Below are 12507 nucleotides of genomic sequence, written 5' to 3' on the forward strand. Positions count from 1 at the left end.
AGGTGGTTAAAGTAGACAGTGATGCCTGTATTGTAGCTTCCTTTAGCCAAGTGTAGCTCACATTTAATGAAATCTAACCACACCACCTTATTGTTTGTGTCCATTGACATATTATAGCTTTTATTTGTTTCCTTATTATTATATTAATATTATTATTTATTCTTTTTCACACTGCTGAGTGGAGATGTCCTAACCCTCATACTGTAACAGTGTGTGTGTGTGTGTGTGTACAAATGAATAATGAAATCTCTTAATTCATGCATTTAATCAGCTAATGAGCTCATTACCAAGCACAGTGAGCCAGTGAGACACTGACTCAATAAAGTCCCACAGGTTTCTTGTGATAAGTTGAAGTAGTTTTGTTTAACTTTAGCTGTCGGTTGGTAATCACAGGTGGAGGCTGCACTTACCAGCACTTTGTTTATTTGTATTCTTTTTTTCTTGTTAGGTTTATTTAGTAGATATCCAGAAGAGGACTACGAGTCGTTCCCACTGCCTGAGTCTGTGCCTCTCTTCTGCCTCCCCATGGGAGCCACAATCGAGTGTTGGCCCGAAAACACCAAATACTCCCTCCCTGTTTTTTCCACCTTTGTCCTCACTGGAGCCTCTGGAGAGAAGGTAAGATAGAAGAGTGTCTCCCTGTCTTTCTCCTCTATAGGAATAACCGCACCAGCTATGAGAGGCTGGCACTAACAATTTAACCTCAGCAACCAACTGTAACTGCCATCTACACAGCTGACACCAGCACAGCGTGGAACAAGAAAACCAGCAGGGAAAGTGGGTCAGGCATGCATGCTGCCATTGTCTGTTGAAAACATGCAGTCTTTCCTTTTTTAGATCAGGCTTTTAGAACAGTGGTTCACTGGATTAAAGTGTATATACATATATATATATGTACATATACATATATATATATATGTATATAGATATAGATATATCTTTATATATATGTATACAGTGGTGTGCAAAAGTGTTTGCCCCCTTCCTAATTTCTTATTTTTTAGCATGTTTGTCACACTTAAATGTTTCCGATCATTCAGATACACAAGTTAACACAAAATGCTGTTTTTAAATGAGTGTTTTTATTATTGAGGGAGGGAAAAAAAATCTAAACCTACATGACCCTGTGTTGAAAAGTGTTTGCCCCCTAAACCTAATAACTGGTTGGGCCGTTTGCGATAACTTGCATTGAGTCTTTTACAACGCTGTGGAGGAATTTTGACCCACTCATCTTTGCAGAATTGTTGTCATTCAGCCACATTAGAGGGCTTTCGAGCATGAACCGCCTTTTTAAGGTCATGCCACAGCATCTCAATAGGATTCAGGTCTGGACTTTGACTAGGCCACTCCGAAGTCTTCATTTTGTTTGGTTCTTTGTCTTGCTGCAGAACCCAAGTTGGTTTCAGCCTGAGGTCACGAACAGATGGCCACACATTCTCCTTCAGGATTATTTGGTAGACAGTAGAATTCATGGTTCCATTTATCACAGCAAGTCTTCCAGGTCCTGAAGCAGCAAAACAGCCCCACACCATCACACTACCACCACCATATTTGACCGTTGGTATGATGTTCTTTTTCTGAAATGTGGTGTTACTTTTACACCAGATGTAATGAGACACACACACCTTCCAAAAAGCTCAACTTTTGTCTCGTCAGTCCACAGAGTATTTTCCCAAAAGTCTTCGGGATCATCAAGATGTTTTTTGGCAAAATTGAGACGAGTCTTAACGTTCTTTTTGCCCAACAGTGGATTTCGTCTTGGAACTCAGTCTCTTTCTTATGATGGAGTCATGAGCACTGAGTGAGTTCTTTAGATGTTGTTCTGGGTTCTTTTGTGACCTCTTAGATGAGTCGTCGCTGCGCTATTGGGCTAATTCTTGTCGGCTGGCCACTCATGGGAAGGTTGCCCACTGTTCCTCTCCATTTGTTCCTGTTTTCTCCATTTGTGAATAATGGCCCTCACTGTGGTTCTCTGGAGTCCCAAAGCTTTAGAAAGGTCTTTGGAACCTTTTCCAGATTGATACATGTCAATTACTTTGTTTCTCATTTGTTCCTGAATTGCTTTAGATGTCTTCCTTTTTTGGGATCTTTTGGCCAACTTCACTTTGTCTGACAGGTTCTATTTAAGTCATCTCTTGATTCAATTGGTCTGGCAGTAATCAGGCCTGGGTGTGGCAAGTCAAATTTTCCATAAAATGTGACTAACCAGTGATCTGATGATTTTACAAGGGGGGGGGGGCAATTACTTTTTCACATGCGGCCATGTAGGTTTGGATAGTTTTTTCCCCATAATAAATAAAATCATCACTTATAAACTGCATTTTGTGTTTATGTGGGTGTTGTCTTTTTGTGTGATGATCTGAAATATTTAAGTGTGACAAACATGCTAAAAAATAAGAAATTAGGAAGGGGGTAAACACTTTTGGACATCACTGTGCAATGTAATGAGCAATGAGGTTTCATATCAGACAACAGTGCATGTTTCCAGCTTAAGATGCACTCTCTCTCAGTGGACAAAAAGACAAAAATAGATAGTCATTGATATTCAGATCATTGAAGCACAGTGCTGTTCATTTCTAAACACAAATATCCTCAATACAGTTATCACTAATAAAGGTTTGTATGGTAAAATAAGCCAGTTACTTTGATCTGTGAGTGAAATGAGAGTCTTTTATTGGGATTTATAATTCAAATGTATAATGAGTATAATTAGGTTTGGAGCTTTATATATATATATATATATATATATATATATATATATATAATATATAAAGGTTGGTGTTGGTTAGTTTCTCTGTGCTTTGAAAAACATGACGTAGCAGTTGTGTGAGTTGTGTAATGGCTTCTCCTGCTTCAGGTATACGGTGCTGCCATCCAGTTCTATGAGGCCTATCCACAGGAGTGCCTGACTGATCAGCAGCTCTCTCAGCTGGGTCTCCAGAGCTTGGATCCACACAAACCGCCCCCCTCTAATAACCTGGTTTATACAAACAAGTGCATCTGTCTGCTCTCTCACTGGCCCTTCTTTGATGCTTTTCGCAAGTTCCTCACATTCCTCTACCGGTACTCCATCTCTGGCCCTCACGCCCTGCCCATCGAGAAGTGAGTCCTCTCTGTTCTAGGGTTTCATTTTCTCTTGTATTCATGTTCAGGGATTTACTACATGGTGTCACCCTCACCGAACTATCATCAGAGTTCCTGATTACATAAACCCTAAACCCTAAACTCTCAGCAAGTGTGCACATGCATGCACATCACTCAGCTGTTGGCTAGTATGGCTCCTGGTCAGCTAATGTGTGTCTTATGTTTTAGTGCTGCACATCATTGGTACTTCATTGGTGTCTGACGGATGACTCTGCTGTCCACTGCTGTTATTTGTGGCCTCACATCCTCTTTATTCTTCTTCCTCCAGACACATCTCTCATTTTATGCATAAAGTCCCATTTCCTTCCTCTCAGAGGCCTCGCATCCTGGTGCAGGTAAGTTTCCCCAAGACTTTGATCTGTTTCTTATGATGATTGTTGAGAGGTGGGCATGTAACAACGTGTATAATGTATGAGAGAAGCTGTAGTTTGGGTCCTCTATATGGATGGATATTTAAGTGATGCAGTACAGGATTGGATTTATTTCACTCTACTGCTTCACTACAGCTTTCTCCTCATGACAGCCTGATGTTGAGCCAGCCTGTGTCTTCTCCTTTACCGCTCAGGTGAGAGAAAAGTTTTCTAGAGCTACATTTGGCTCCGGGTTTGTCTTAGTTGACACAATAATTTAGTGTTCATTATAATGTTGATTAAAACAAACACCACTGAGAAGAAGTCAATAGATTGAAAATAGTTCTTCCATCAATTTAGAACATTCTTCATATTTTCATACATATTTCATACAAAAAATGACATGATGTCAAGAGTGTTGTGGATCCTAAATCGCACAAGGCCAGAAATTGTGAAACCTGTTGTAGATGTCACACAAATATATGAGTAATGGTTAAATTCTGAACTTTACTGAGTATTGACATGAACTGAATTTTGCCCTGTGTGTGTTTTGTAGTGGTGGTCGATTTTCCACACTGCTCCAGAACCTCGGACCTGAGAATGCCGTCACCCTGCTGGTGTTTGCTGTCACTGAACATAAGATCCTGGTCCACTCACTGCGACCGGCCGTTCTGACCAGTGTCACTGAAGCTCTGGTGTCTGTACGCTCATTTCTTCATCTGTCCACAGGATGCGGTTGCAGTGTCTTTCAGGCATATTAATGGAACTGTGTCTCTTTGATCTCCATGTGAATCCTCCTCCTCCTCCTCCTCCTCAGATGATCTTTCCATTCCACTGGCCGTGCCCGTATATTCCTCTGTGCCCCCTGGCGTTGGCTGATGTGTTGAGCGCCCCCTGTCCTTTTATCGTAGGAGTGGATTCTCGCTATTTTGATCTGTATGACCCTCCACCAGATGTGAGCTGTGTGGACCTGGACACAAACACCATTTTCCAGTGAGCGCTATCACCACAATGTACTTGCTTGTAATAATGAACTTGCTTGTCTTCACCGTTCTGTCGCCTTCTTTTGAAAAATGCTGTATGATTTTTGTAAAGGGGCCATTTTCAGGGCAGCGGACACTTCCTGCTTGTTTCCTTTGCTGCATGTTTTTTCTAGACCACATTACTGTCAAGTCATGAGCTCTGAGTTTAAAGACCAGGCCATTGTCCTGGAGCCTTTTTGCAGTGTCAGACATGTTTAAATCTGAAAAGAATGTCAGGTAAGGCCAGTAATGGTTAACATCATCGTTGTTAGGGTGGTCTGAACTCCTCTCAGCTTCTCCAGAGCTCAGTGTGTGCGTCTGCTTTTTCAGCAATGAAGATAAGCGAGCACTCACATGGAAGATCCTGCCAAAGAAAGCCTGTAAAAACCTGATGAATGTGTTGAGCCACTTATACCAGCAGCTGGTGGACGGTGAGTACTGAGCTAATTTATGAAACACTGTTGTTTGATTGTGTTGTAGTCAGTTCATGGAAGGATGCACTGTCAGCAAACCTTAGTTTGTGTTCAGTTGAAGAATAAATAAATATCAATTGGAAATCTGACAACCTGAAAAGAATGAATCTCTTCTCTTCCTGTGACACACGGGACATGAACCACGTTGCTGCCACAAGTGCTGGATATTAATATGTTAAACTTGAGGTTGAAATCTGAGTTTTTTTCAAAATGAAATGATGTGTTTGTGATTCTGCCTTTATGCTTATTGTCATATGTCGTGTGCTCCGTTTGTGTTTTAGGTCAGCACAGACCGGATGGGCTGCTGGAGCTGAGCATGAGTGATTCATCGGAGCTGAGCTGTGGGAAGAGTATTCACACTCTGGAGCTGGAGATCCAAGAGGCCTTCCTACGCTTCATGGCAGCCATTTTGAAGGGCTACCGTTCATTCTTGCGACCGATCACTCAGGCACCGTCTGAGAAAGCCACAGATCACAGTTCACTGTTTGACCTGCAAGGTATCTGTGATCTTGTCACTCAAAATACTATCTCTGTAATTCAGAGGGAGACGGACACGGAGGAAAAAGGATAAATAGATGAAACCATTTTTCTGCCTCAGCTCTTTAAGAACTGTCACTGTATGTGGTTTCTGAGTTTTTGAGTATTTGATTAGATCGTTTACATCTTTTAACTCACGTTTCAGTCTCCCGCCAATGTTTTTACACCAGTTCTGTTATTGCTTATTGCTAATCAGACTTTGAGTATATAAACTAAAGCTGCGTCAACTGTTGCACCTTCTTTCTACAACTGGACAACCCACAAAAACAGATGGTGTTGTTTGATACATAAGCTTTAAAAGCTCCATCCTCAACTCTAATACAAAGCTGTTTGCACAACATTACCTGGGGTCTGAGGTTCAAGGCTGTTTGCAGATAGAAGCTGCAAAATGCTCTGGAAGCTGGAGTCTGGTCTGTGGACCTGAGAGCCATGAAAGCTGCTTCATGTCACATTCTGGCTGCACCACCACAGGGCAGCTGTAGTGAAGGTCGTGTCCTCTATGAGTTACATGGCATAGCAGATGCTAATGTCTACAGTGCAATACACAATGACTGCACTGAGGAAAGATGTAAAAACATGTGCATCAGGTGAATGAAAACCTTCATCCACCTGACCCTGACCCTGACCCTAACTCTAACCCTGACCCTGACATCTATAACATCAAATAATTACAATACTAGTTTTCAAGTTTAGTCTTTCTTCCATTAGAGGGTTATAGTGCTTCCAGTATTACTTAACAAAGTTAACTTACTTAACTAACTAAAGTCTGGTTTGTAAAATAAGATATGTAAAGCTCTGTAGTTACGTTACTGAGAAGAGTTTAATGAGCCATGTTGTAGATGAAAATCTTCATCAGCAGCAGGAAGGGCCGACATTAGAGTTCTCAACGCAGCCCGACACACCAGCATGAACCTGACCCAGCCCGAACCTGACCAGAATGAACCTGACCCAAACACCCCCCCCAACCTGTGCACATGTCGCTGACGCACGGCTACACTCTGCTGCAGTATCAGCGATGTCTGGGTGGTTCTGTCCACAGCAGCAGATGCAGAGTGGGATGTTTGTCCACTTCACGCTGAGCATCATAAAAGCCTCCAAAAATGGCACTAAGAAGCCCAAAGTGTCTTGGGTTACGCACGCAACGGCCTCAGCCCCTGAGCAGCGATTATTCACAACAAACAACAAATCACTTACAACCTGCAAGAAGCCAATCGCAGGGCTTGGATAAGAATATGTGTCTGATTGTCAAATAGCATTTTTATCTTAAATGTCCATCCCTAATAAGAATATACCATTGATATGTACTTTATGCAAGTGTCTTCCTCCATCTAGCACGTTTTGTTTTTTGAATTGGAAAATGACTTTGCTAAAGAAGAAGAAGAACAGCTTTGTTCTCATCAGCTTGATGCATAAAGCAGAGAAGGAGAAAACCACAGAGAGAGCGAGAGAACTGATATCCTAGTCTTGTTTGACTTGAGAAAGGGAGGAGTGAGTGCAGGAGTCTCACCAGTGTTCAGCACTGTTGCCTTCCAGGTTTGTGATGATTCCCCTTGTGTTTCCAACTTCTCCAGTTTACTTCCACAGTCCAGAAACAAGTGGACTGTGGAAGTAAACTGGACTCTAAGTCTTTGACTGGCGACCTGTGCAGGGTGGAAGCCTCGTCTTTTGCCCGGTGTCAGCTGGGATTGGCTCCAGTGGCCCTGTGACCCTCATGTGGAGGATAAATCAGTAGACAATGAATGAATGAATGAATGAATGAATGAATGAAGTCTTACCATTAGATGTTACTCGTTCCCTTCAAATGTTAAAGCGCCTGTAATAACAGAGTTACTACTCACATTAATAACAACAGTGACTGAAAGCAGCAGAGTAAGACGACTGTCATTAAGTGAATGATGATGTTTCTGTCCTCAGGTTTCTTGAAGAGCCGTGACCGCTCACACCAGAAGTTCTACTCTCAGATGACAAAGACCCAGATGTTCATCCGCTTCATTGAAGAATGCTCTTTTGTCAGTGACAAAGATGCCAGTCTGGCCTTCTTTGATGACTGCGTGGACAAAGTGAGCTTGTTATTTCTGTGTTCCATGATCATTTTAATGCAGTCAAATTTACCAACAAACCTCTTCTTACGTCTTCTTTATCTTATCTTTAATGGAGCTCCTCTGGCTCTGTTTTCTTGGCAAACTTCTCTTTCTCCACTTATTTGATCTCCATCTTCTGTGACCTCTCTACTTTACAATGTCAGGTTTCTTGAGTTTTTCTTTCTTTTCCCTTCTGCTTCCATTCAGCTCTACAATTCAGAGCGGAATGCAGACAAAGGAGGCAAAGTAAGTCTGTAATTTGAAGGAAATAACATTTATCTCACAGACTTACAATGAGCTGTTATGTTCTCATCATTGTTTAATGAACTGTAAATGTGCTCCTTATAAATGAAACTAAATCACAAGTTGAGAGCTGATACTCCATTTTCAATATTTAAAGCTAAAGTCCTAAAATAGTCAAGCTTCCATCGGAATTCCTCAGGCTCAGTTTTCTGCGAAGATTTTAAAAGTCCAGTGAGTGAGTGAGTGACAGATTTCTGGCACAAAGTTCGATTTTTTTAGTTTCCTCTGGGCTCAGAGAGGCGGCTGTCTGTGTATCATCTGCACTAACCCCATAAATGTTGTGTGTTTGCCGCTGAAAGTTAAATGTTGTGTGTTTGCAGTCTGAAAGTCCACAGAGCTCTCAGGTCTACAGTCACTGTAGCTCACTGACTTTTGCAGGTGACATTTGTAACAGACTCTGAAACAGACTCTGTGTGTGTGCGTGTGTGTGTGTGTATAATTGAGACATAGCTGAAATAAATCCTGAGGCCAGCATCCACTTCCCTTTCCTGTGATGAGTCCAAGTCCTCTTTATCTTTCTGCTCTGTGTCTGAATTCCATGCAGAAAACTAAGGTTCAAATGTATTGATCCTAAGGGAAAAAAGTTTATTGCAGCAACACATTTAATGAGATCCAGTAGTTCAGGGATGTTCAACTAAAATTCTATTAGGTCCACTTCGAGAAAATGTCCTCAAGCAGAGGTCCAGAACATCATAATGTCTAACTTGCGTTATTATTTAGTAGTGGCTTATATACTGAAGTAGCCTAGTAGTCTGCATGTAATCAACAACTGACATCTTCTCTCTTAAAGGGAAAGAAGGGCTGCATATAAAAATAAATTGGTGGAAATAAATATAATAATAATCCGAAAATAACAACAATAATAATAATAATAATTTTTGAGAAATAAAATAAAGATCAGATTTGAGTGGGTGTGTTTGGTCTCATAGTGGCGTTTCACGTTGCCACTTTTTATAATTGCCACGGTCTGTGAGCATATGAGACAGACTGGTTTTGTGCTTCCAGGGGGAAGAATGAACATGAACGTGTCTGTCCATTCTGGGTTGAAAGCTCTATTTTGGCTGTCCACTTTTCTCATCTTAGAGAGCGCCATGTTAATTATTTTTCCTCTCTGTCTTCTCTTGCTATAACGCTCACTGATACCCTGTCTCAATCACTCCTCACTGCCTTCATCTGTCCGTATTCAGGGTCGCAATATTTAGCGGGATGCACAGATTTGATCGGCTTTTAGTGGCATCACGTGGGATGGCTTAACTCGAATGCAATTGGTCAGTGGATTTCCTGATTAAGTACCGCAAAGTCTAGAGAAGCTGCGCCGGTCAAAATAGAAGCACCCCGTCAACATTTAAAATACTTAAATAATTTATTCACTGTAGGTCCAGGTCCGTATAGGACGGCGTCTGGGTCGGGACTCGGACCACGGTCCGCCTGTTAGTGACCTCTGCAGTAGGAAAACAAGACTGTAGACAAACTAACCCTATCAATGAAATGGAAACAAATTATAGGTGTGAAAGTATGAGCAGGCTAAAGGGACAGATTGAACAAATGTCAGTATATCAGTAAATCACTATATGTAAAATGTGAAGGGTCAATCATCAATTAAACATGGTGGATTTTTCTGCATTTAAACTGATCATAATTGAACATGTTAGTAAATCATCAAATCTCAGTTGTTGTCTTGTGGTAGTTTGTTTGATCGTGTGTGTGTGTGTGTGTGTGTGTGTGTGTGTGTGTGTGTGTGTGTGTGTGTGTGCGCTCTGCAGACAGACAGTGAGAGGCCAGAAGAATCCAGGCTCATAGAGTTTGATGAATCTCAGCGCAGTGAGCATACCGTCTTCATCACGCCTCCAGAGCTGCCTCCCTCACCTGAAGGGGAGGAACATCCTCTCTGCTACAGGTTTGAAAAATAAAAGTTCCATTTTTCTATTTCTATCTGTTTTGATGACAGAAATGACAGACTGGAGCTTTGAAGTCACTTGTTTTATACTTGCTGATTATAGACCAGCCACAAACTGAACTTGAACTGTGTGCCTTTTGTATTCTGTGCTCACATTTTGCTGTAAATATTTTATTTGCACTGAAACTTTCTCAGTGATCTTTGATGAGCTGCAGCTTTAGAGATGTTTCATCAGCTCATTGTACAGTAGATGAATTATGATACTTATGATGTTTGTTGATGTCACATGAGTTTAACTGGACATGAACCTCTAAATAAATTTCCCTAACTTATGTTTGTGTTGGTCATCAGGTACGATGGTTTCCCAGTGCTGAGTGTTGACCTGTTTGACCCCGTGGAGGGGCTGCGGACCCCCTCCTCCCGTCTCACTGCCAGACACAGCTGCCCCACCAGCCCTGCTCCTATGTTTAGACGTACCAAGCAGGTCAGTCACCAACAGTCGCCCTCTGCGACTCTGAAACATCTGAAGGACATTAATATTCAATATATGTTAAAGGGGACATATTATGCAAAATCAACTTTTTAACCATTTTAATACTGATATTTGGGACTCTGGGGGCCCTACCAGTCGCCAAAGTGTGGAAAAACAATACTCAGTCATGTTTTCGTGGTTCTGCTTAGTGTAAGTATAGGCGATAAAACGCTCGATGTTGAATTCCCTGCGCTTATGACGTCAGCATGCGCATTTCACCGCGAATGTTACCGCCCCACCAGTACGTTTACTTCGCAAGCTCCACCTTAGCTCCACCTTGTCCCTGCGAGAGTGCAGGCGAGGGAGGAAGAGCGCTATTATGTCAACGCGGCGGGACAAGTGTGCTGTTGGTGGCTGCACAGTGGAGCACAGTGTTTTACAGAGGATTTTATATATGAAGCTAATGTGTTGGATAAAGTCAGCAATCGTGTGTTCGTGTGTTCGCACCACTTCACATCAGACTGCGGCCAGCGGTTGCAGTATTTAGTCAGGGGACGTATTTCACCGACGTACAAACACACAAATTGTTAAGAAAAGATCACATAGAGCTCATAACTGACCATTCTGACACGTCCTGATTAAACATATTTGTTCAGTACGTCCTCCATGACCGGAGCACAGACTCAGTCTGATACAATCACATAAATCAGCTGTTTATGCAGCTCGCCGCTTGACGATCAGCAGTGCTGCACTCTCTGTGCAGCGGTGCTACACTCTCTGTGTCACCGATAGCCTAAACAGCCTGAACCGCTGAATAAACTGTATGCTGCTGTATCAGATGGGAGACTGTGCTCCGGAGACCTCACCACCTCACCACCTCCGGTGCTCCGGCGAGCTGGCGACCGCTGGTCGCAGTCTGATGTGAAGTGGTGCGATCAGCTGATCGCCAGCGGCAGTTTAGACTATCGGTGACACAGAGAGTGTAGCACCGCTGCACAGAGAGTGCAGCACCGCTGATCGGTCAGTTATGAGCTCTATGTGATCTTTTCTTAACAATTTGTGTGTTTGTACGTCGTGAAATACGTCCCCTGACTAAATACGGCAACCGCTGGTCGCAGTCTGATGTGAAGTGGTGCGAACACACGAACACACGATCTGATACAGCAACATACAGTTTATTCAGCTTACACGGTGATCGCCACCGCTGATCGCCAGCTCGCCGGAGAACCGGAGCTGGTCAGTGGTGGTGAGGTCTCCGGAGCACAGTCTCCGGTCTGATACAGCAACATACAGTTTATTCAGCGCGCCGCTGGCGATCAGCGGTGGCGATCAGCGGTGCTGCACTCTCTGTGTCACCGCTGATCTTCTGTTCAGTTAAAGTGTTTTTAACTGATTTACAGTTGGACAGTGTTCGGCTCGATCCTTATGTAGGACGTCTCTTCCTGTGACGGCGCTCTCGCTGACATGTTGATATTGTCAGAGAGCTAGTGGAGGGAGGGGGAGACGAATAGAGCTGTAAAGCGCTGTAAAGAGGACAAATCAGAAACCCCCTGGAAGAAGTGGGTGTGTGTTTGCCTGTGTCTCATTTGCATATAAAGGGACCATGCACGAAAACCGAGCGTTCTGAAAGGGGCGGGTTTAGCAGGGTTATTGAACTACTATGATTCTTCATCCTTATGGTATTTTGACCAAAGCATGTCACTGACATGTTCATTAGGACACCAGGGAACTATTTTAATGGGGGAAATAGGGTATAATATGTCCACTTTAAAAATATGTAAGAAGGAAGGAATTCTTTATTGAAGTAAAAGAAATCTTATTTAAAAAGACATTGGTGGTGACACAAATCCATAATGTTGCATTCATTCCTTCCACTGGATTGAATTCTCTTTTTCCTTTCCCCGTGTTTCAGTGTTGATTTCGTTGATTTCACTGGAGCCTGATAGTGATTCACACTCAAAACATCTCTCATATGAGAATCTCTTTTTTAATCTTCACCCACAGGAGGTGAAACTGGCCCAGAAGATAGCTAAGAAGTACTCGTCCATCCCTCAGCTGTGGTCCAAGTGTCTGCTGCGTCACTGTTATGGTCTGTGGTTCATCTGTCTGCCAGCGTATGTTAAAGTTTGTCACTCCAAGGTGAGGGCTCTCCGCACTGCTTATGACGTCCTCAGGAAAATGCAGGCAAAGAAGTTGCAGCCCCCTGATGAGGTAACTAACAATTGTAA

General features: G+C 42.6%; 1 protein-coding gene across 7 annotated transcripts in view; it reads left to right on the forward strand.

The window, feature by feature from the left end:
- Window positions 1-12507, forward strand: part of LOC122772212 (C-myc promoter-binding protein-like) — a 45458-nt gene that overhangs the window by 15397 nt on the left and 17554 nt on the right. For 4 of the 7 annotated variants that reach the window (XM_044030000.1, XM_044030001.1, XM_044030002.1 and 1 more), the window contains exons 6-18: window positions 449-618; window positions 2858-3102; window positions 3413-3479; window positions 3651-3709; window positions 4051-4195; window positions 4312-4487; window positions 4847-4947; window positions 5271-5486; window positions 7441-7586; window positions 7815-7853; window positions 9674-9807; window positions 10159-10291; window positions 12284-12490. In XM_044030000.1, coding sequence (XP_043885935.1) covers window positions 449-618; window positions 2858-3102; window positions 3413-3479; window positions 3651-3709; window positions 4051-4195; window positions 4312-4487; window positions 4847-4947; window positions 5271-5486; window positions 7441-7586; window positions 7815-7853; window positions 9674-9807; window positions 10159-10291; window positions 12284-12490 — 1838 coding nt within the window. Of the gene's footprint in view, window positions 1-448; window positions 619-2857; window positions 3103-3412; window positions 3480-3650; window positions 3710-4050; window positions 4196-4311; window positions 4488-4846; window positions 4948-5270; window positions 5487-7440; window positions 7587-7814; window positions 7854-9673; window positions 9808-10158; window positions 10292-12283; window positions 12491-12507 lie in introns of those variants that run through there. The other 3 variants (XM_044030004.1, XM_044030006.1, XM_044030007.1) reach the window with 2 other exon arrangements.

This window comes from Solea senegalensis, linkage group LG7 (genome assembly GCF_019176455.1).
Source record: "Solea senegalensis isolate Sse05_10M linkage group LG7, IFAPA_SoseM_1, whole genome shotgun sequence".
NCBI classification, from domain to species: Eukaryota; Metazoa; Chordata; class Actinopteri; order Pleuronectiformes; family Soleidae; genus Solea; species Solea senegalensis.